The sequence below is a fragment of the Mizuhopecten yessoensis genome, unplaced genomic scaffold, assembly GCF_002113885.1.
Source record: "Mizuhopecten yessoensis strain PY_sf001 unplaced genomic scaffold, ASM211388v2 scaffold3805, whole genome shotgun sequence".
Lineage (NCBI taxonomy): Eukaryota > Metazoa > Mollusca > Bivalvia > Pectinida > Pectinidae > Mizuhopecten > Mizuhopecten yessoensis.
The window spans coordinates 192,726-218,763 of record NW_018405228.1 but is presented as its reverse complement, the minus strand read 5'-3'; the positions used below and the strand labels follow the sequence as shown (position 1 = coordinate 218,763).

Below are 26,038 nucleotides of genomic sequence, written 5' to 3'. Positions count from 1 at the left end.
TCTGTCCTACTCTCCAGCCTCTTTAATCCAGCCACCACTAATCATGTTGTCCTACTCTCCAGCCTTGTTTATCCAGCCACCACTAATCTTGTTGTCCTCCTCTTCAGCCTCTTATATCCAGCAACCACTAATCCTGTTGTCCTACACGCCAGCCTCTTTAATCCAGCCATCACTAATCCCTCTGTCCTACTCTCCAGCCTCTTTAATCCAGCCACCACTAATCATGTTGTCCTACTCTCCAGCCACCACTAATAATGTTGTCCTACTCTCCAGCCTTGTTAATCCAGTCACCACTAATTCTGTTGTCCTACTCTCCAGTCTTGTTATATCCAGCCACCACTAATCCTGTTGTCCTACTCTCCAGCCCTGTTTATCCAGCCACCACTAATCATGTTGTCCTACTCTCCAGCCTTGGTAATCCAGCCACCACTAATCATGTTGTCCTACTCCCCAACCTTGCCACTTATCATGTTGTCCTACCCTCCAGCCTTGGTAATCCATCCACCACTAATCATGTTGTCCTACTCTCCAGCCTCATTAATCCAGCCACCACTAATCCTGTTATCCTCCTCCTACTCTCCAGCCACCACTAATCCTGTTGTCCTACTCTCCAGCCTTGTTAATCCAGCCACCACTTATCCTGTTGTCCTCCTCTCCAGCCTCATTAATCCAGTCCCCACTAATCATGTTGTCCTACTCTCCAGCCTCATTAATCCAGCCACCACTAATCATGTTGCCCTCCTCTCCAGCCTCATTAATCCAGCCACCACTTATCCTGTTGTCCTCCTCTCCAGCCTCATTAATCCAGTCACCACTAATCATGTTGTCCTACTCTCCAGCCACCACTAACAATGTTGTCCTCCTCTCCAGCCTTGTTAATCCAGTCACCACTAATTCTGTTGTCCTACTCTCCAGCCTTGTTATATCCAGCCACCACTAATCCTGTTGTCCTCCTCTCCAGCCCTGTTTATCCAGCCACCACTAATCATGTTGTCTTTATCTCCAGCCTTGTTTATCCAGCCACCACTAATCATGTTGTCTTTATCTCCAGCCTTGTTTATCCAGCCACCACTAATCATGTTGCCCTCCTCTCCAGCCACCACTTATCATGTTGTCCTACTCTCAAGTCCCCTTTAATCCAGCCACCACTAATCCTGTTGTCCTCCTCTCCAGCCTCATTATTCCAGCCACCACTAATCCTGTTGTCCTCCTCTCCAGCCTCATTAATCCAGCCACCACTAATCATGTTGCCCTCCTCTCCAGCCACCACTTATCATGTTGTCCTACTCTCAAGTCCCCTTTAATCCAGCCACCACTAATCCTGTTGTCCTACTCTCCTGCCTCATTAAGCCAGCCACCACTAATCATGTTGTCCTCCTCTCAAGCCTTGTTAATCCAGCCACCACTAATCCTGTTGTCCTCCTCTCCAGCCCTGTTTATCCAGCCCCCACTATCATGTTGTCCTACTCTCCAGCCTTGTTTATCCAGCCACCACTAATCATGTTGTCTTTATCTCCAGCCTTGTTTATCCAGCCACCACTAATCATGTTGTCTTTATCTCCAGCCTTGTTTATCCAGCCACCACTAATCATGTTGTCCTCCCCTCCAGCCTTGGTAATCCAGCCACCACTAATCATGTTTTCCTACTCTCGAGCCACCACTAATCATGTTGTCCTACTCTCCTGCCTCATTAATCCAGCCACCACTAATCCTGTTATCCTCCTCCTACTCTCCAGCCACCACTAATCCTGTTGTCCTACTCTCCAGCCCCGTTTATCCAGCCACCACTAATCATGTTGTCCTTCTCTCCAGCCACCACTTATCATGTTGCCCTCCCCTCCAGCCTTGGTAATCCAGCCACCACTAATCATGTTGTCCTACTCTCAAGTCCCCTTTAATCCAGCCACCACTAATCCTGTTGTCCTCCTCTCCAGCCTCATTATTCCAGCCACCACTAATCCTGTTGTCCTCCTCTCCAGCCCTGTTTATCCAGCCACCACTAATCATGTTGTCCTCCTCTCCAGCCTTGTTAATCCAGCCACCACTAATCCTGTTGTCCTACTCTCCTGCCTCATTAATCCAGCCACCACTAATCATGTTGCCCTCCTCTCCAGCCTCATTAACCCAGCCCCCACTAACCCTGTTATCCTCCTCTCCAGCCTCATTAATCCAGTCATCTCTAATCCTGTTGTCCTCCTCTCCAGCCTCATGAATCCAGTCACCACTAATCATGTTGTCCTACTCTCAAGTCCCCTTTAATCCAGCCACCACTAATCCTGTTTTCCTCCTCTCCAGCCTCATTAATCCAGCCCCCCCTTATCCTGTTGTCCTCCTCTCCAGCCTCATTAATCCAGCCGCCACTAATCCTGTTATCCTCCTCTCAAGCCTCATTAATCCAGCCACCACTTATCATGTTGTCCTCCTCTCCAGCCTTATTAATCCAGCCACCACTAATCCTGTTGTCCCACTCTCCTGCCTCATTTATCCAGCCACCACTAATCATGTTGTCCTCCCCTCCAGCCTCATTAATCCAGTCACCACTAATCATGTTGTCCTACTCTCCTGCCTCATTAATCCAGCCACCACTAACCATGTTGTCCTCCTCTCCAGCCTCATTAATCCAGTCCCCACTAATCATGTTGTCCTACTCTCAAGTCCCCTTTAATCCAGCCACCACTAATCCTGTTATCCTCCTCTCCAGCCTCATTAATCCAGTCATCTCTAATCCTGTTGTCCTCCTCTCCAGCCTCATGAATCCAGTCACCACTAATCATGTTGTCCTCCTCTCAAGCCTTGTTAATCCAGCCACCACTAATCCTGTTTTCCTCCTCTCCAGCCTCATTAATCCAGCCATCACTAATCATGTTGTCCTCCGCTCCCGCCTCATTAATCCAGCCACCACTAATCCTTTTATCCTCCCCTCCAGCCTCATTAATCCAGCCACCTCTAATCCTGTTGTCCTCCTCTCCAGCCTCATGAATCCAGTCACCACTAATCATGTTGTCCTACTCCCCAACCTTGGTAATCCAGCCACCACTAATCATGTTGTCCTCCTCTCAGCCTCATTAATCCAGCCACCACTAATCATGTTGTCCTACTCTCCAGCCTCATTAATCCAGCCATCACTAATCATGTTGTCCTCCTCTCCCGCCTCATTAATCCAGCCACCACTAATCATGTTGTCCTACTCTCCAACCTTGGTAATCCAGCCACCACTAATCCTGTTGTCCTCCTCTCCAGCCTCATTAATCCAGTCACCCCTAATCCTGTTGTCCTACTCTCCAGCCTTGTTAATCCAGCCACCACTTATCCTGTTGTCCTCCTCTCCATCCTCATTAATCCAGCCCCCACTAATCATGTTGTCCTACTCTCCAACCTTGGTAATCCAGCCACCACTAATCCTGTTGTCCTCCTCCCCAGCCTCATTAATCCAGCCACCACTAATCATGTTCTCCTACTCTCCAGCCTTGTTCATCCAGCCACCACTAATCATGTTGTCCTACTCTCCAACCTTGGTAATCCAGCCACCACTAATCCTGTTGTCCTCCTCCCCAGCCTCATTAATCCAGCCACCACTAATCATGTTCTCCTACTCTCCAGCCTTGTTCATCCAGCCACCACTAAGCATGTTGTCCTACTCTCCAGCCTTGGTAATCCAGCCACCACTAAACTAGATATCCCTAATCCTGTTGTCCTCCTCTCCAGCCTCATTAATCCAGTCACCACTAATCATGTTGTCCTACTCTCCAGCCTTGGTAATCCAGCCACCACTAAACTAGATATCCTCCTCTCCAGTCTCCTTTATCCAGCACAACTAATCCAGTTTTCATTCTATACAGCCTTGTTAATCCAGCCACCACTAATCATGTTGTCCTACTCTCCAGCCACCACTAAACTAGATGTCCCACTATCCAGTCCCCTAGCACCACTAATCCTGTTTTTTCCACTATACAGCCAATGTGCATTAAATTTTACCAGTAATCCAGCTGTCTCATAGCCATCTTTGTTCGGAACCAAGGTTGCAGGATTTTCAAGGTGACATTTCATATTCTACACATACATATATAGGATCTTACATGAGTTTCCATTTCATACGATATTTATGAAACAAGTCTAAGAATTTTCCAATTTAGGCAAGCTAAAATGAAAAGTTTGTCATGAGTTTCATAAATTTCATATGAAATGAAAACGAATGTAAGATAAACGAATGTAAGATCCTTTTATCACATAATCAAGATTTAAGGCATTAATAGTGTAAAACGACAATTTCCATGCAACCTTGAAATGAAAAAAGCCGCCATTTTGACTCCAGTGCATAAGTCTGTGACGTCACATACTTTTCCTAGGCGTGATGTCACAATTGAGACAATTGAAACTTACACCCAATCACAGGGCTGATAGGTCATATTATATGGGTTAATACGCACAAAAATATGACATAGGTATATTCACTGGATAACAGAGTACATTATGTGATATATATAAATATATACAGCCATGACCTGATTTGCTATCCTTTGATTGTAAAACATATGCATTAACATCAATCAAAGTTCAAGAATACGGTCCAGATTTTCAAATTAGTACTAAAAAATAAAATCTCTTCTAAAGTATTAGTGATGAACAATTTGCAGCTGTGTTTATGAAAATGTTAAAATTTCAAATTGTGAATGCTGCACTATGTGGTGTAACAGTTTGAACAGCAACAAGGAATGAACTATTAAAAAAACAATTTGGAAACAACAAATGTTAAAGATAAGCAATGGTGATGCATCAGTTGGAACATTTTACCACTCATTTACAATGTATACATAGAACATAGAAGTAGGTTCGTGTCCCTAATTTGTGTCATTTCAGTCTACTATTTCTTACTTAGACATTTGCTCTGGGTTTTTTATAGAGTAAATCCTCAGGGAATAGCAAAATAGCAAAGTCTGTCATCAAAACCAGTTATCTTCTTTTTGTGTGAAAAATAGAACTTCCTATAAAATAATGTGTATCATTCTAGCTTTTGCTGTTTTTAATCAAATTTCAATCCCCAATATGATATGATCTGCCTGATATGTGTGCTCTGTTTTAATCTCGAGGATATTTGATGAATTAGAATGTGCCCTGGGTACGTGTTTCCCCGGGTCGTGTGCACAATCTGATATTTGACCCTGGGTCCTCCGAATCTCAGACTTGGGTGCCAGTCTCTCGGCGTACACAGGTTGATTGTTTTACCATTTATCAGGCTAATCACGTCCCCGTCATTGTTTTTACTGGATTGGGTTTCCGTATTAACTGACGTTTACCAACAGGTTGAAGATATAATGCTCCATTAGCAGATGGCAACAAATTAAATTGTGAGAATCACCCGTGTGTTTACGGAGATGCACCAGGGATAGGGCCGTTTCTCCAATGACTCACCTAGACCTTCGTGACATGATAAACACTATATACAATCCACACTCTCTATAGGTCGTACCAAAGGTACACTTACTGGAATTAAAATCTCATGAGTCTAATTGTGTAACAAAAATCTGCAAAAAAAATGTCCGATTTTTCTTCTTCATCGATTTAAAAAGGTGATTGAATGGATATTTTTTTCATCTGTAGAAAACCGCTTTTTTATATATTTTTTCTATCAGGTTTGATGCATTTCATCTGAAACATAAAATCTATCTTCAAAGGTGCTGTGTCGGAGATTCCTACTTTTGTGGTTAGTCCATGTATTGGGTTTCCTGGAGAGAAGTGGGACGTATTGTGGAGGTAGTGTGATCACAGAGCGTGTCACAGTAACTTGGTGTAGGAAGGCAATCCCCACACATACTTCCTATAACCTGCTAATTACTCTAATAGATATCATTCAACCGTATAGACACATTAACACCAGAATCTGCTAGACAAATCCTGGTGGCAGCCATTAGATATGTCACCTGTAGTCACTAGACACATATTACCTGTAGTCACTAGACACATCCTACCTGTAGTCACTAGACACATCCTACCTGTGGTCACTAGACACATCCTACCTGTAGTCACTAGACACATATTTACCTGTAGTCACTAGAGACATATGCCTGTAGTCACTAGACACATATGTACCTGTAGTCACTAGACACATATTACCTGTAGTCACTAGACACATATTTACCTGTAGTCACTAGAGACATATTGCCTGTAGTCACTAGACACATATGTACCTGTAGTCACTAGACACATATTACCTGTAGTCACTAGACACATATTACCTGTAGTCACTAGACACATATTACCTGTAGTCACTAGACACATATTGCCTGTAGTCACTAGACACTATTACCTGTAGCAACTATGTCACACCTGTTGAATAATCTGTTGTACCTATCCCCTTAACTCTGACCCTACCACTTCCATTTTCTTCTACACTTATTCCCTCATCTTCAAACTTTACAAGTACTAGTTTGAACTTCTGATGTGCAACGTAATGGTTAAATTGACCAGCTTTAAAGACTGGTGTGGCTCCTCTGTAATCTGTAAAAGGACAAGTGTTAGTCTAGTGACTGGACAGTTTGTTTTACCTGAAACTCACACAGCTAGCTCATTGTCTTTTGATTTTGTTATGACATATTCAAGGGGTGAAGAACGTTAGTGAGTGAAACCCCTAGAATTTCAAGGTTGTTGTCCCCTTGACTATGATCTACCCATGTTGGATGTTCCTTTGTGCTTTCCTTTGACCTTGACCTCTACTGATGCATTGTTCCTGTGCCTTTCCCTTTTACCTTGACCTCTACTGACGCATTGTTCCTGTGCCTTTCCCTTTGCCCTGGTCTACCCCTGATGGATGTCCCTGTGCCTTTCCCTTTGCCCTTGACCTCTACTGATGCATTGTTCCTGTGCCTTTCCCTTTGACCTTGACCTCTCCTGATGGATGTCTCTGTGCCTTTCCCTTTGACCTTGACCTCTCCTGATGCATTGTTCCTGTGCCTTTCCCTTTGACCCCACCTGTCAGAGGTTCCTCTGTGTTTATCTCTATGACCCTGACCTACCAGTTTAGTGTTCCCACATGCCTTTCTCCTTGACCCTGACCTCTCCTGTTGGAGGTTCCCACATGCCTGCTGAAATGTCAATGTGTGTTGATCTCCTTGACACCCACTTACCTGTTGGATCTTTCCCTGTGCCTATCTTCTTGATTTGATCTGGGCTGTATCCCAACTGTGTAAGCCGGAGATTCACATATTCTGTCAGGTAGTTAAGTTCATCATCTGTCAGGTTCTCTGGGCGAATTTGACCTGTTCAATAAAATAGTAACATTTACAATTTTTTTTTATCAACAAACAGTAAAAACACTGTAAGATATTCCTCAAGATTGCAATCTCACATCATCATCAGGAAGTCATACCATCAGGGAGACTCACATCTCCAACAGAAATAGAGAGACAGAAAGACAGACAAAAACAAACAGAGAGACAAAAAGACAGACAAAAACAGACAAAAAGTCTAACAACTCAAAAAATAATCCTTCATAATTTGAGATGGATACCATTGCAGATATTCACACTATCCTAGGAAAACTACATCACAAAAACTCATACTATCAAACCATCAGACCAATGCACACCATCAGACCAATGCACACCATCAGATACAGACTTGCATCCTCACCGAGACTCATTTAGCAAAGTGACATACAGAGTTGATGACCAGCGCAAAGACTCGCAACATCAGACTAACATCATCAGACTCACAAAATCACCTCATCAGACTCACACAATTACAGAAAATATATGACTCACTATTGATGACTCTCACCATCAGTGACTCACACCATCAGATATCTATACGATCACAGAGACTATCACCATTATCAAGATTCACACCATCATCAGTGACTCACACTATCACAGACTCACTATCAATGATGACTCAAACCATCAGATATCTATACGATCACAGAGACTATCACCATTATCAACATTCCCTCCATCATCAGTTAATCACACTATCACAGACTCACTATCAATGATGACTCACACTATCACAGACTCACTATCAATGATGACTCACACTATAAGATATCTATACGATCAGTGACTCACACCATCACAAAGACTCATACTGTCAATGACTCGCACAATGAGATAATCATACTATCAAAGCGACTCGCACCATAACAGATACTTGATCACACCATCAAAGTGACTCACAAACTATCAGTGACTCACACTCTCACAAACACTCACATCATCAGCCAATCACACTCTCACAAAAACTTATATCATTAACATATATAAAGTTTCACAACACTATAAACTTAAAGAGGACAAAGTAAATTCTTTTCCTGTTTCATTCATTTTCTACTATATGAAGTTATATGATTTACAAAATCAGCTTATGTAAAAAATACTTGTTACTTTATTAGCCTGTTTTATTGAAATCACCTAGTCATTCTGGTATATACATTCAGCATGCAACCTGAACTATTCAGAACCGATCAGCTAACAGTGCAGTATACATGTGTGAAATTACCTGAATATTACTGCCAACACAAATTGTTGTGTCTGTCAACATTTTAAAACAAGGACCTGGTCATTAATTTGGATATATTCAACATTTTATCTAACTGTACCAAATTTGACAGTAAGCTTACTGTAGTAGCATTTGTCGTTCAGACAAGGAGTGATGGTGTTGTGTTACCTTCACACTGGGACGGACAGTACAGAGCACAATCAGGCTCCTATAAATCTTATCAGCAATTCCCGTAGGACATCCCGCCAAATTATGCCAATAAATGTTAGCCATTACTGTGAATTCTCTGCCCTTCATCGTTAATCACGCTAGCTCCATGTTAGTGATAAAACACACCATTTCTTCATGCTCAATGCTTGAATTAACGGTCTTAGCTTTCACAGTACAATACTGTGTCCCTCTAATTTGTCAACCATTGTCGGTAGCTAGGCATCATTGTCACGGCTGCAATGATGAGTCCACAAAACTAAGAGCATTACCAGAACTACATGCTGTTTTAGTGCCACCAAAGAAAAGCAAGCAAGAATTTGTTTGAATTGGATGTTTCCCCGGAAACGGAGCACGGAGAACTCCAGCAGGGCTGCCATTAAGGCTACTTCTTGCCATTCAGTGTACACTGTAACACTGACACCAGCGTATGCCTAATTTAAATGTATAGAATAATTAAATTTGAACTGCTGGCATCTTAAGTGCTAAATTGAAATAAAAGTGTCACATTCTTTAAGACAAATGTATTGTTCGTGGAAATTCTGACCTACACAGAGAGGAACATTACAACTGTACAATAAAACTTCTGGTCATCCTCCGTTTCACCCTGTCTACATCAATAGTGCCTCAGAGCAATCGAGTTTCCCACAACATTCTTCTCCAAACACACGCTATTCCTGTACACTTTAGCAACACATTATTATTTTTGCATACTTCTAGCAATCCTTGGCCTAATGCAACAAAGCTGTGCGATAAAGCTTAATAACGGGTTGGTAAGTAAAACATTTAATACAAACTGAGATCTGTTAATTCTTAAAAATCAACTGAAATTTTCCAAATTAAAAGCATTTCAAAGATTGAGATATAGGATTATACTCATTTCCAATTGTTCCAATTCTAACTCCAACAGGTTTTGTTATACATCTTTTAGTTTGTACTTGTCTTTTAGTTACGATCAGATTTGTTGACATAAAATTGATTGGTTTTATAGAGCTTAATATAATACTTCAAACATCGGAAACTTTATAATGTAAAATTGACCAAATAAATATAACAAAGATTCATGGTATTGCTCACCCGGATATTTAAGTTATCATAACTAAATATTTTTGTAACAAGAAATCCATTTCCTCTTTTCTGGGCTCAGCCTCTCAGTAACCAGAGAAAATAAACATCCTTTCTTTATACGCCATTTTACTTTCTGGTTCCCAGGAATTCAAATATGATCAGGTTTTCAGTAGGATTAAGATTTCTAAGATACAAATATCTAAATGACCCTCATTTGGTATTGAATTCTGAGGGTATCATTTTCTTGCCCAAGTCCAAGGACATATGCCTAATAGGAAATTTGGTTGAAATATATATAAATGTATACTAGTTTAAGAGAAAAGAAAAGAAAGAAGACCAATTATCAACCTATCGGTAAGGTCTGGCCCAATATTGTCTCCCCTAGCTTACACTACTTACCCATCATCAGCTTTGATAGAAGGTCAGCATATTTGTCAGGCAGACCAATATCTGGATCAGATTCTGTCATCAATGCTGGCTCATCTGTTAATATATACATTACGACAGAGTTCAAAGCCATTGATTTTGTAATTACTCACTTCTTCATTTCCCTTCCTTGATTTTACAGTAAAAGATTTTAAATGGAAGAAGCAACTAAAAGCCAATAGGGCTATAGCTCACTGTTTATTAATTTTTTTGTTGATTCACTTTTTTATCTATTTTTTAGATCTGTATATATGTGTACCTGATTGTAAGGTAGGGATCTTCAACATTTCCATCGTAACTGTTTTGATGTTGTGGCCCTTTGACAGATTTAACCTAAAATTTTACCCTGAGATTCTTCAAATGAAACTTTCAGAATTTTCATTCTAAACCACAAAATCAATATATAAATGTGATAAAATAAGATCTTTCAGAATACCATGACAATAACAAAATATCAGTTTTAATTTTCAAATTTCTTGGAGGTATCTGTTAATTCAAGCTAAGCCAATCTATACAAACCATTTACAGCTGCCGGTGTCTTATCTGTTGATGACCATTCGTAAGGGTTGTCTCCCTTTGTTTCCGATCCCGTTTGATCCCAGGTGGGCTGTGATTCTTCCCAGTCCTGTGGAGTCTCACTGTTGTATTGGTCAGCCGAATACACTTCATTATCAACAGGCAGAGCATCTTGGTAATATCCTGACACCTGGGCATCACCGTCATTAGGAACGGCCTGGTTCAAATCTGAATAAACTTGGTTGTCTGGGAAATCCTGGGCATCAGCACGTAATTGTTGCAGATAATATTGCAACTGCTGAATATCCTCCGGACTGAGGCCATAGCTATCTCTCTTGTCTGCCTCATAAATAGATGGTTCCAGTTCTCCAGTTCCTGAGAGGTAGTTTAAATAATTTTCCCTATCTTCATTAGAAAATTCCCTTTTAAGATATGGTTGTGGATCCTTGTCAAAATATTTATGTACTTTAATGATTTCATCCCGCTTGTCCGCATTTTTACTTAGTAATAAGCTGTCCCCCTGTGGTTCATAAGCATTATAATAATCCTGAAATAATTTTTCCAAGGCAGCGGAAATTTCTGACTTTACATCATAATCTTGCTGTTCCGTCCATGAAGCCTCGTCTTTTTGACATTTACTAGGGTGAAATGTTTTATGTTTCCTGAAGGCGTATAGAGCATTTTGTATTATACACTGGGCGAGTTGGTCGTGCCAGGAGTAGCCTCCCTTTATGAGGCTGTATATCTGGTCCCGAAGAGATCCGATGGACTTCTGGCTGAGCTGGTACTGGAAGGGCTTACGTTGGATCCGGTCCACTCGCTGGCAGTTTCCAAAGAGTAAATCTGAAACACAAAACAAACATTCAATTATTGGGTCTAGTGTGTATTTGGAATTTCTATTCCTAAAATTCTCTGTAACTATTAGTATGTATTAGTTAGTACAGTACCATTCAATGTTGTTATGAACAATAAAGAAAGCAATGTACCATAAAATGGGCATTTTGCTATCAAGAATAGGAGGTATTTCTCTTGCAATTAACAGTAGTTTTAAGTTTAAAGTTTGATCATGTACTGTACTTTACTTTGCTTTGATGGTAAACCATACTCTGTTGTACTGATGTACCCTAGGTACTCTGTCGTACTGATGTACCCTAGGGTACTCTGTTGTACTGATGTACCCAAGGTACTCTGTTGTACTGATGTACCCTAGGTACTCTGTACCCTAGCTACTCTGTTGTACTGATGTACCCTAGGTACTCTGTACCCTAGCTTCTCTGTCTAGTGATGTACCCTAGGTACTCTGTTGTACTGATGACCCCTAGGTACTCTGTTGTACTGATGTACCCAAGGTACTCTGTTGTACTGATGTACCCTAGCTACTCTGTCGTACTGATGTCCCCTAGCTACTCTGTCGTACTGATGTACCCTAGTTACTCTGTCGTACTGATGTACCCTAGCTACTCTGTCGTACTGATGTCCCCTAGGTACTCTGTCGTACTGATGTACCCTAGGTACTCTGTACCCTAGGTACTATGTCGTACTTTAACAGTAGTTTTAAGTTTAAAGTTTGATCATGTACTGTACTTTACTGTGCTTTGATGGTAAACCATACTCTGTTGTACTGATTTACCCTAGGTACTCTGTCGTACTGATGTACCCTAGGGTACTCTGTTGTACTGATGTACCCAAGGTACTCTGTTGTACTGATGTACCCTAGGTACCCTGTCGTACTGATGTACCCTAGGTACTCTGTCGTACTACTGTACTTTACTTTGCTTTGATGGTAAACCATACTCTGTTGTACTGATGTACCCTAGGTACTCTGTCGTACTGATGTGCCCTAGGTACTCTGTACCCTAGGTACTATGTCGTACTGATGTACCCTAGGTACTCTGTTGTATTGATGTACCCTAGGTACTCTGTTGTATTGATGTACCCTAGGTACTCTGTTGTATTGATGTACCCTCGGTACTCTGTTGTACTGATGTACCCTAGGTACTCTGTACCCTAGGTACTATGTCGTACTGATGTACCCTAGGTACTCTGTTGTACCGATGTACCCTAGCTACTCTGTCGTACTGATGTCCCCTAGCTACTCTGTCGTACTGATGTACCCTAGGTACTTTTTCGTACTGATGTGCCCTAGGTACTCTGTCGTACTGATGTACCCTAGATACTCTGTCGTACTGATGTACCCTAGGTACTTTTTCGTACTGATGTGCCCTAGGTACTCTGTCGTACTGATGTACCCTAGGTACTTTGTCGTACTGATGTACCCTAGGTACTCTGTCGTACTGAGGTACCCTAGGTACTCTGTTGTACTGATGTACCAGGTACTCTGTCGTTCTGATGTCCCCTAGGTACTCTGTCGTACTGATGTACCCTAGATACTCTGTCGTACTGATGTACCCTAGGTACTCTGTACCCTAGGTACTCTGTTCCCTAGCTACTCTGTTGTACTGATGTACCCTAGGTACTCTGTTGTATTGATGTACCCTAGGTACTCTGTTGTATTGATGTACCCTAGGTACTCTGTTGTACTGATGACCCCTAGGTACTCTGTTGTACTGATGTACCCTAGATACTCTGTTGTACTGATGTACCCTAGGTACTCTGTTGTATTGATGTACCCTAGGTACTCTGTTGTATTGATGTACCCTAGGTACTCTGTTGTACTGATGACCCCTAGGTACTCTGTTGTACTGATGTACCCTAGATACTCTGTTGTACTGATGTACCCTAGGTACTCTGTCGTACTGAGGTACCCTAGGTACTCTGTTGTACTGATGTACCCTAGGTACTCTGTACCCTAGCTTCTCTGTCTAGTGATGTACCCTAGGTACTCTGTTGTACTGATATACCCTAGGTACTCTGTTGTACTGATGTACCAGGTACTCTGTCGTTCTGATGTCCCCTAGGTACTCTGTCGTACTGATGTACCCTAGGGTACTCTGTTGTACTGATGTACCCAAGGTACTCTGTTGTACTGATGTACCCTAGCTACTCTGTCGTACTGATGTACCCTAGCTACTCTGTACCCTAGCTACTCTGTACCCTTGCTACTCTGTACCCTTGCTACTCTGTACCCTAGGTACTCTGTTGTACTGATGTACCCTAGCTACTCTGTACCCTAGCTACTCTGTCGTACTGATGTACCCTAGCTACTCTGTACCCTAGCTGCTCTGTCGTACTGATGTACCCTAGGTACTCTGTACCCTAGGTACTCTGTACCCTAGGTACTCTGTCGTACTGATGTACCCTAGGTACTCTGTTGTACTGATGTACCCTAGGTACTCTGTACCCTAGCTACTCTGTCGTACTGATGTACCCTAGCTACTCTGTTGTACTGATGTACCCTAGCCACTCTGTCGTACTGATGTACCCTAGGTACTCTGTCGTACTTATGTACCCTAGCTACTCTGTCGTACTGATGTACCCTAGCTACTCTGTACCCTAGCTACTCTGTCATACTGATGTACCCTAGCTACACTGTACCCTTTACCTAATTGTGAAAAAAGATATCAATCTTTCACGAAAAAGGTGAAAAATCTCATTCAAAAAAGACAAAAACAAATTCAAAGAAAAGATATCTAGTACTTTATTCAAATCAAACAATGTGTGCATTGGTTGAATATGAACATAAGCAGTGTGCACAGTATAGTATAGTACACCAGATACACACAACTTCTATACAATATATACGGGTATATCAGTATAGTATAAACTTACACTAGATACACACAACTTCTATACAATATAAACAGGTATATCAGTATAGTATAAACTTCCACCAGATACACAAATTCTATACAATATATACAGGTATATCTGTATAGTATAAACTTACACTAGATACACACAACTTCTATACAATATATACAGGCGTATCAGTATAGTATAAACTTCCACCAGATACACAAATTCTATACAATATATACAGGTATATTAGTATAGTATAAACTTACACTAGATACACACAACTTCTATACAATATATACAGGCGTATCAGTATAGTATAAACTTCCACCAGATACACAAATTCTATACAATATATACAGGTATATCTGTATAGTATAAACTTACACTAGATACCCACAACTTCTATACAATATATACAGGCGTATCAGTATAGTATAAACTTCCACCAGATACACAAATTCTATACAATATATACAGGTATATCTGTATAGTATAAACTTACACTAGATACACACAACTTCTATACAATATAAACAGGTATATCAGTATAGCATAAACTTACACCAGATACACAACTTCTATACAATATATACAGGCGTATCAGTATAGTATAAACTTCCACCAGATACACAAATTCTATACAATATATACAGGTATATTAGTATAGTATAAACTTACACTAGATACCCACAACTTCTATACAATATATACAGGTATATTAGTATAGTATAAACTTACACTAGATACACACAACTTCTATACAATATAAACAGGTATATCAGTATAGTATAAACTTGCACCAGATACACAACTTCTATACAATATATACAGGTATATTAGTATAGTATAAACTTACACTAGATACACACAACTTCTATACAATATAAACAGGTATATCAGTATAGTATAAACTTGCACCAGATACACAACTTCTATACAATATATACAGGCGTATCAGTATAGTATAAACTTCCACCAGATACACAAATTCTATACAATATATACAGGTATATCAGTCTAGTATAAACTTACACCAGATACACAACTTCTATACAATATATACAGGTGTATCAGTATAGTATAAACTTCCACCAGATACACAAATTCTATACAATATATACAGGTATATTAGTATAGTATAAACTTACACTAGATACCCACAACTTCTATACAATATATACAGGCGTATCAGTATAGTATAAACTTCCACCAGATACACAAATTCTATACAATATATACAGGTATATCAGTCTAGTATAAACTTACACCAGATACACAACTTCTATACAATATATACAGGTATATCAGTTTAGTCCGTAGTTTTAAGTCATACTAATGTCAAGTTAAATTACCAAAGATTTCTGGCACAGTGCATATATTCATTTTCAGTTTTACAATAGATTGGGTTGTATTAAAAAAAATAGCAATTTTCATTTAAACAATGCTTCCTAGGTCCAAAAATAGAATTGTTTAAATGAACAACGGATATATATATACATCTTCAGTAAGAACAATGGATATATATATCTATATCTTCAGTAAGAACAACGGATATATATATATAGAGAGAGTAAGAACAACAGGTATATATATATATATATAGAATAAAAACAAATTTTTCAGATCGTCCGCTAGGCCTTTCTGCCTTATAGGGCTTCTAGGGCTTCTTCAGGTGGAATGAAGAATGAAGGACTTATTTATTTATTATCTACTATATATATATATATATCTGGCGGACGATCTGAAAAATGTGTTTTTATTCTATATATATATATATATTCAGTAAGGAAACCTCTGTCCAAGGGTTATCTTGTAGGTATTGTTTTTACTGTTTCACACTAAACAACCTTAATTAAACAATCGTCACCTCTGTAGGCAGTTTTAAACTTTTGACTTCACTATCTGCCTCCCCAAATCTGCCCACAACTAAACTAGCCACCAACTAGATCTCTCCAGTAGCTAACAGAACTTGCCACCCCCTAAACATCACCTACACCACCTCTGGAGAATCTAGCCAAAACCTCGTCTCCAGTGTCAGTTGAGTTGTGACCTACGAGACAACCAGTTCATTAGCAACACTGAGACAATACATCATCTGACAGGTCTCCATTTGTAAATACAAATTATTACTTGTAAGTCGCTGTGATGTATCGATTATATTAGCGACAGTTTTGTCTGCCTTGTCGTCAGGCACCACAAGATGTATGCATGCACGGCAGACTAGTGTCGCACATGGGAGCCTCACTCTGGTATTGGTGAAGATTCTCCAAACTCTTCTGGCTTGCTGTGTAGACTTAGTTTATCTCCTCGTAATATGTAATACGCAGCCTCTCTCTGAATGTAAGATGGCTACCGGTTGTGACGCCAACATCTCTGTCACATTACAACAGTGATCATAGATACATTTTGGAGGTAATCTTTTCTGATGGATTTCATTTTTGTCTGACAGTGAACCTATGTCGGCTGCCATGCCGACAGGAAATCGCTGGTCTGTATCCCGACTTTCCGTCGACCTCTAATCCCGGCCATTTCCTGTGCCTTCTCCCGGCATATGTCAGGAGGGAGCTGACACACAATGGCCTCCATTTCCTGTCACTGTCAACCATTTTTCATGTTCCAAAATGCAGGCTCCAACAAAATGCCACTTCCAATTAGTGACCGATGGTCAGTGCCCATTCTGCTCGTTAAGACTGCCCTTGTCCACATAACCACAAATGATATGCCTTTGTACTACACCCTAGCCTAAACCTGGCCATGCAACCCTATACGTATGACAACTAACATTCCAACACATATCCCCCATTAGCATTTCTGGCATATCTTGTCACGCAGATTTGTACAAAAGACATCATCACACTAAATATGATCATAATTTCATATCTATTAACAGAACTTCAGTTCTGTACAAGCAAACAGCTTTGATGATTAAAATCAGGTCACCTTTTCATCCAAATATGACAACATTTTCTGGTTACTTCAAATGGTCAATTTACTATCTATAAAATTCCGGAAGGAAAACGGGAGGATTATAACTCTGTGTCTTTACTGATGACAACCCCTGGAGTCTTAACGAGCTCTAAATGAGGCAGAAATATACACACTGTACACGTTTCTTATAGTGTTTATCTGCTAACCTATACTTAAGGCGTACAAAATCTGAAATATTTACTCACTTCCATTTAGCCCTGCCACATTCTGCTAAAGAGGGCAAGAACCTTCATGTGTACAAAATTAAATTTCCCTGGCATAGAGATGTCTCAAACCAAATTTTAATAAAAAAAATCAAATCAAATTCAAAACCATATGGCTCTTGGATACCTAAATATATCAAACTTAGTCAAGTTGTGTTCATTCCTAATTAAGGAATGGTACTTTAAAGATTTACCCCTATCTTCTACACTGGCCTCTGTCTCCCTGGTAGGTCACGAGGTTCTACGTTCACTCAAAATGGAATTCCCTTGGACCATAAATACACAAAATATGAGTGAACTTTGACACTCTGATGATAAAATCTGGAGGAGTTTTTAATTGAAACAAATAAGGAAATCATTCCCACAAAATAATCTGACTGGCCATCATAAGGCTGTAAATGCCTCTTAGCCAGTCAGAAGCCATGGCGGCCATAATAAGGCTGTAAATGCCTCTTAGCCAGTCAGAACCCATGGTGGCCATCATAATGCTGTAAGTGCCTCTTAGCCAGTCAGAAGCCATGGTGTCCACCATAACCAGTCAGAAGCCATGGTGGCCATCATAGCCAGTCAGAAGCCATGGGGGCCACCATAGCCAGTCAGAAGACATGGTGGCCACAATAGCCAGTCAGAAGCCATGGTGGCCATCATAGCCGGTCAGAAGCCATGGTGGCCACCATAGCCAGTCAGAAGGCATGGTGGCCACCATAGCCAGTCAGAAGCCAGGGTGGCCACCATAGCCAGTCAGAAGCCATGGAGGCCACCATAGCCAGTCAGAAGACATGGTGGCAACCATAGCCAGTCAGAAGCCATGGTGGCCACCCTAGCCAGTCAGAAGCCATGGTGGCCACCATAAGGAAGGAGCTGTAAATGCCTCTTAGCCAGTCAGAACCCATGGTGGCCATCATAATGCTGTAAGTGCCTCTTAGCCAGTCAGAAGCCATGGTGTCCACCATAACCAGGCAGAAGCCATGGTGGCCATCATAGCCAGTCAGAAGCCATGGCGGCCACCATAGCCAGTCAGAAGCCATGGTGGCCACCATAGCCAGTCAGAAGCCATGGTGGCCATCATAAGGAAGGAGCTGTAAATGCCTCTTAGCCAGTCAGAAGCCATGGTGGCCAATTTTGATCTTGAAATTAAGTTATTTGATTATTTTGATCTTTTTTCACTTCATTGCTGACAAAGAATTGCCTATATAGTGACCCTTTTCAGTGTCTACTTCCAAAATTTATTTTGTATGAAGAGATATAAAAAGATTTTTTTCTAAAGATTTAAATAAAGGGTTCTTTTTATGAAGAGATTTTAAAATAGTCCATCAATTGTTTCATCATTTATTATTCAATATCACATCCTTAACGCAGAATCTCAAAAAAAATTGTATTTGATCTATCAAATTGTTTCCTAGAAATTGATTATTTTTACAACAAGTATTATAATTCATCTTTAATTTGTCAGTCAAAATTTACACAGAAAGCTGCCCTTACTATTTTGTATTTTAGTCAGTGTAAATGTCCTCAGTATTGTCATTTCAACACGCTAAATACCAATTACAGTCACAGTGGCAAGATATATAACTTATCTCCCTTATTTATTCTGTCAATCTAGCAAATCCTGCTCAATCCTGTTATGTCACGTGACTTCATATTTCTTGGCTTTTCTCCTTCATAACTATAAATCTTTGCGCACCTGATGGGATTCTCTTCAAATTGAGGTTTACGGGGACACCAGGATGAGAAATACTGTATTGATGAGCTAGCTTTTGTCGTCCTCAGTGAAATCATATTACTTTAATCTTGATACTTGATTAGACATGTATACGCAAATATAAAACACGAGACACGCAAATATAAAACATGAGGCCAAACATGCCTGAGGCTCATTTACAGAGTTTTTTTGATTTGACATTTAATTTCCATGTCACTTACATAAAAAGCAATCTGTAGCCTTTTTTATTTTAAACTCACAAGGACATACCCTATTTTACAGTGACACAAGGACATACTCTATCTTACAGCGACACAGTGACATACCCTATCTTACAGTGACACAAGGACATAACCTATCTTACAGTGACATGCCCTATCTTACAGTGACACAGTGACATACCCTATCTTACAGTGACACAAGGACATACCCTATCTTACAGTGACATACCCTATCTTACAGTGACACAGTGACATACCCTATCTTAAAGTGACACAGTGACATACCCTATCTTACAGTGACACAAGGACATACCCTCAGTGACACAAGGACATAACCTATCTTACAGTGACATACCCTATCTTACAGTGACACAGTGACATACCCTATCTTATAGTGACATACCCTATCTTACAGTGACACAGTGACATACCCTATCTTACAGTGACACAGTGACATACCCTATCTTACAGTGACACAGTGACATACCCTATCTTACAGTGACACAGTGACATACCCTATCTTACAGTGACACAGTGACATACCCTATCTTACAGTGACACAGTGACATACCCTATCTTACAGTGACACAGTGACATACCCTATCTTACAGTGACACAGTGACATACCCTATCTTACAGTGACACAGTGACATACCCTATCTTACAGTGACACAGTGACATACCCTATCTTACAGTGACACAGTGACATACCCTATCTTACAGTGACACAGTGACATACCCTATCTTACAGTGACACAGTGACATACCCTATCTTACAGTGACACAGTGACATACCCTATCTTACAGTGACACAGTGACATACCCTATCTTACAGTGACACAGTGACATACCCTATCTTACAGTGACACAGTGACATACCCTATCTTACAGTGACACAGTGACATACCCTATCTTACAGTGACACAGTGACATACCCTATCTTACAGTGACACAGTGACATACCCTATCTTACAGTGACACAGTGACATACCCTATCTTACAGTGACACAGTGACATACCCTATCTTACAGTGACACAGTGACATACCCTATCTTACAGTGACACAGTGACATACCCTATCTTACAGTGACACAGTGACATACCCTATCTTACAGTGACACAGTGACATACCCTATCTTACAGTGACACAGTGACATACCCTATCTTACAGTGACACAGTGACATACCCTATCTTACAGTGACACAGTGACATACCCTATCTTACAGTGACACAGTGACATACCCTATCTTACAGTGACACAGTGACATACCCTATCTTACAGTGACACAGTGACATACCCTATCTTACAGTGACACAGTGACATACCCTATCTTACAGTGACACAGTGACATACCCTATCTTACAGTGACACAGTGACATACCCTATCTTACAGTGACACAGTGACATACCCTATCTTACAGTGACACAGTGACATACCCTATCTTACAGTGACACAGTGACATACCCTATCTTACAGTGACACAGTGACATACCCTATCTTACAGTGACACAGTGACATACCCTATCTTACAGTGACACAGTGACATACCCTATCTTACAGTGACACAGTGACATACCCTATCTTACAGTGACACAGTGACATACCCTATCTTACAGTGACACAGTGACATACCCTATCTTACAGTGACACAGTGACATACCCTATCTTACAGTGACACAGTGACATACCCTATCTTACAGTGACACAGTGACATACCCTATCTTACAGTGACACAGTGACATACCCTATCTTACAGTGACACAGTGACATACCCTATCTTACAGTGACACAAGGACATAACCTATCTTACAGTGACATACTCTATCTTACAGTGACACAGTGACATACCCTATCTTACAGTGACACAAGGACATACCTTATCTTATGGTGACATACCCTATCTTACAGTGACACAGTGACATACCCTATCGTACAGTGACATACCCTATCTTACAGTGACACAAGGACATACCTTATCTTATGGTGACATACCCTATCTTACAGTGACACAAGGACATAACCTATCTTACAGTGACATACCCTATCTTACAGTGACACAGTGACATACCCTATCTTACAGTGACACAGTGACATACCCTATCTTACAGCGACACAGTGACATACCCAATCTTACAGTGACACAAGGACATAACCTATCTTACAGTGACATACCCTATCTTACAGTGACACAGTGACATACCCTATCTTACAGTGACATACCCTATCTTACAGTGACACAGCGACATACCCTATCTTACAGCGACACAGTGACACAAGGACATAACCTATCTTACAGTGACATGCCCTATCTTACAGTGACACAAAGTTCCTTCATTTACAGGAGAGTTCAAATAAGGAACAAATTTCAAAACAATTTTATGAAGTATACTGGCTTGATTTCTGTAATTAGTTCCATGACGGCACACACATGCATAAATAGTTTACAGGAACATGTGCATTGTAAACGGCCAGGAAAATTACAGCAAAACCAGTCTGATGTGTATCTTAAATTTTCTGACATCCTAAGTTCACATCCAACACTGTAACCTAGGAAATTACGGTGAATCTTGTCTGATGTGAACCATGACTTTCTGACATCCTAAGTTCACAGCCAACACTGTATCCTAGGAAATTACAGTGAATCCTGTCTGATGTGAACTATGACTGTCTGACATCCTAAGTTCACAGCCAACACTGTATCCTAGGAAATTACAGTGAATCCTGTCTGATGTGACCTATGACTTTCTGACATCCTAAGTTCACATCCAACACTGTAACCTAGGAAATTACGGTGAATCCTGTCTGATGTGAAGTATGACTTTTCTGACATCCTGTCACATTCTGACTCGACTATATATATATATTGAGTCACGTAAAATACTTCACTTTATAACACCTTTCTACTCTGTATATCATGTTAAGGGTTAGTGCCAAATATCATATTCAGATAACTCTCAAAAGCCATTTATATATAAAAGGGACCAAATTTAGGTAAAATTTATATTCCCAACATATTACCCCTTTCAATGAAACAAACTTTCTTATCTTAATTTATTAAGGATTGTTATGATATTAATTTGATATCTTTTTGTTTGATTAAGTATTTGTGGTTTTATTAACGCACTTGTCCAGATTATTGACAATGGGGAAAGGCGTGCCTGACAATTAATTTAACACAATCAACATAAATTTTTAATATTTTATGGATGAAAACCTTGATTCATTATAGTCACTGTCTTAGCCAGCCAAACCTATTATGCCCCTAAGTAATACCGGACTAGACAAGTCTTCAGGAATTTATTGTAATACAGCCTACATATAATTTATGTTTTAAGGGAGATGACCCCAATACCATTTATAGATGCATATAATAATAATATTTATTCAGGTAAGAGGCAAACAAACAAAACAGCAGATATAAATGTGTATATTATAAATGTTTAATAATTATAATATCATTTTTCTGAACTTGGCCAGGGGATTTACCCATCAAACCCATGAAAGGATCATTTCCAATGGGGTCCTTTTATTAATAATATATCATTTATTTTTTAGGATTTTTTTTTTTATTTCAAGTTTCCATTCGAAGAAAAAAATGTAAAAGACTTTGTTTCCATTCAATAATATGGTGAAATTAATATTAGGTTACAATGAAATAACATAACTTCTAAAAAAATCAAACTTTTCATTATTTTTTTTACTAAAATTTACATCAGTCCCTCCAACCAATAACAATAATTATATTGCCAGTGATTCTTAATCACTGCTTTACATGAGTTTAATTGTGCCTTATAAAATTTTGAAAATATCACATACAAAATTCATTTCAGGGGAAATACGCAGAGTATGCACTGATTTTTGTATAATATGGATGAAATTTTTAAGGGATAGGGGCCTTTTAATGGCTTCAAATTAATTTAAAACAGATTCAATGATGCCTGAGTTTTTTTCGCTCAACAATGGTTATTGATTGAGATTTTAATATTTCATAATTTTTTTTTTTTATAAAATTCAGGGATCATTGCTTACTGTATTTTCATGAAAATAATTTGTTTTAAATTTTTACTTAGTTTGGGATAATGTATTTTTCCGAAACACATACTCAGTTTTGTACGCCACAAATTGACCAAAGAGACTCGCAATAAACAGTATTCTCAGCTTTGTACTTTGATCATCAGTGATTCTCACCCTGAAGAATTGTGTTTTTTGTGCGGCTGTCTACGGAAGCCTTGCATTTAAACAACAGCTAACATATGTGATACACTGGGAAGGATTCATGTCACTGCTGTATCTCAACTCAATAACGTCGCCCAAGTTAATCTGAAATTAATCCGGAACAGTATTTTACAGGTTTCTCCAATATCACAAGCCTATATAAGCCCAGAGTTTCATGTGAAAAATTTGGAGACAGCATTGAGAAAAAGTAATCGAAAAATTATATAAGAACAGTTTCCCGATCAAAAAGCAACAGCCTACGTATTCAGAGAAGTGATTGGAATCATAGAACGAACATACCACCACAAAGGCAACTATGTACATATAGAGGTAGTAATGTAGTCCAACGCTGGTAACATCAAAGGGGAGATAACCTCAAAATCATCACTGCCAGAATATCAATCTGGCATTAATTTACTAGACTGGACTGAAAGTGATTACATCCATCATTGGTACAGACACCAGGTTTATAATACAGATCGGGGTTGTAACTACTGTGTCCCAATGAGATAGGGTTCACACACAACAACTTACTATGTACAGACACCAGGTTTATAATACAGATCTGGGTTGTAACTACTGTGTCCCAATGAGATAGGGTTCACACACAACAACTTACTATGTACAGACACCAGGTTTATAATACAGATCTGGGTTGTAACTACTGTGTCCCGATGAGATAGGGTTCACACACAACAACTTACTATGTACAGACACCAGGTTTATAATACAGATCTGGGTTGTAACTACTGTGTCCCAATGAGATAGGGTTCACACACAACAACTTACTATGTACAGACACCAGGTTTATAATACAGATCTGGGTTGTAACTACTGTGTCCCGATGAGATAGGGTTCACACACAACAACTTACTATGTACAGACACCAGGTTTATAATACAGATCTGGGTTGTAACTACTGTGTCCCAATGAGATAGGGTTCACACACAACAACTTACTATGTACAGACACCAGGTTTATAATACAGATCTGGGTTGTAACTACTGTGTCCCGATGAGATAGGGTTCACACACAACAACTTACTATGTACAGACACCAGGTTTATAATACAGATCTGGGTTGTAACTACTGTGTCCCGATGAGATAGGGTTCACACACAACAACTTACTATGTACAGACACCAGGTTTATAATACAGATCTGGGTTGTAACTACTGTGTCCCGATGAGATAGGGTTCACACACAACAACTTACTATGTACAGACACCAGGTTTATAATACAGATCTGGGTTGTAACTACTGTGTCCCGATGAGATAGGGTTCACACACAACAACTTACTATGTACAGACACCAGGTTTATAATACAGATCTGGGTTGTAACTACTGTGTCCCGATGAGATAGGGTTCACACACAACAACTTACTATGTACAGACACCAGGTTTATAATACAGATCTGGGTTGTAACTACTGTGTCCCGATGAGATAGGGTTCACACACAACAACTTACTATGTACAGACACCAGGTTTATAATACAGATCTGGGTTGTAACTACTGTGTCCCGATGAGATAGGGTTCACACACAACAACTTACTATAACATTAAACCTATTTCTCACATACCGAATCATTGTCCTGTCTCTTAAATTCATTTCTCCTGCACACATCCACGATTTATACCCCTACAGCAGGAGACAGACCATCACCACATGACAATATACCATGAAATGTAAAGTCGCCATGGCAATGGTGATATTTACGCTACCCTTCGTGGCACAGCTACGACTCTACCAGACAGAATTAAGCCATGCTTGATACAACAGAACATTGTCCACGGAATCATGTTTTCAACAAATTCTTGTTCTAAACCGAGGATGGTCAAATGGAAGTATCATCTCTTGGGTCTTACATTACTCTGTTATATAAACCTACAGCAACAATTGAATTTTCAATTGTACCTGTATTTCTGTACAAAAAAGAATTTGTTACTATTAGTAGGTTTGTTATAGAGTGAGTAGCCCCTGATACGCCAAATGTTTGCAGTAGGTTTTAGTACTTGTTCTTTGCTTGCACATACATATCTGTGTCTTAACTCAAGTAATAAACAGGTTAACTCTTTCATTGTGTGAAGTTATGTATAAAGTAATATTGTATATCAAACTTGATATCACATATAATTATAATATAGCATTTTATGTACATATGTACCTATATTATATATGTAATATGTAGTTTTACAAATTTATTGAAATTTATGCTATCAAAATCATTTTATACAAAATAATATTTCAATCACAATTTTTCCGATTAATGATCGTATTTTTCATTTAATTTTTTTTTT

At 39.6% G+C, this 26,038-nt stretch overlaps 1 protein-coding gene across 1 annotated transcript in view; it reads right to left on the bottom strand.

Annotated features, from left to right (window-relative positions):
• The window catches only part of LOC110448041 (receptor-type tyrosine-protein phosphatase N2-like), a 308,722-nt gene that overhangs the window by 195,670 nt on the left and 87,014 nt on the right, over positions 1-26,038 (bottom strand). The window contains exons 3-5 of the mRNA XM_021494072.1: positions 10,711-11,550; positions 10,165-10,248; positions 7,122-7,253 (exon numbers count right to left, since the gene is read on the bottom strand). Coding sequence (XP_021349747.1) covers positions 7,122-7,253; positions 10,165-10,248; positions 10,711-11,550 — 1,056 coding nt within the window. The remainder of the gene's footprint in view (positions 1-7,121; positions 7,254-10,164; positions 10,249-10,710; positions 11,551-26,038) is intronic.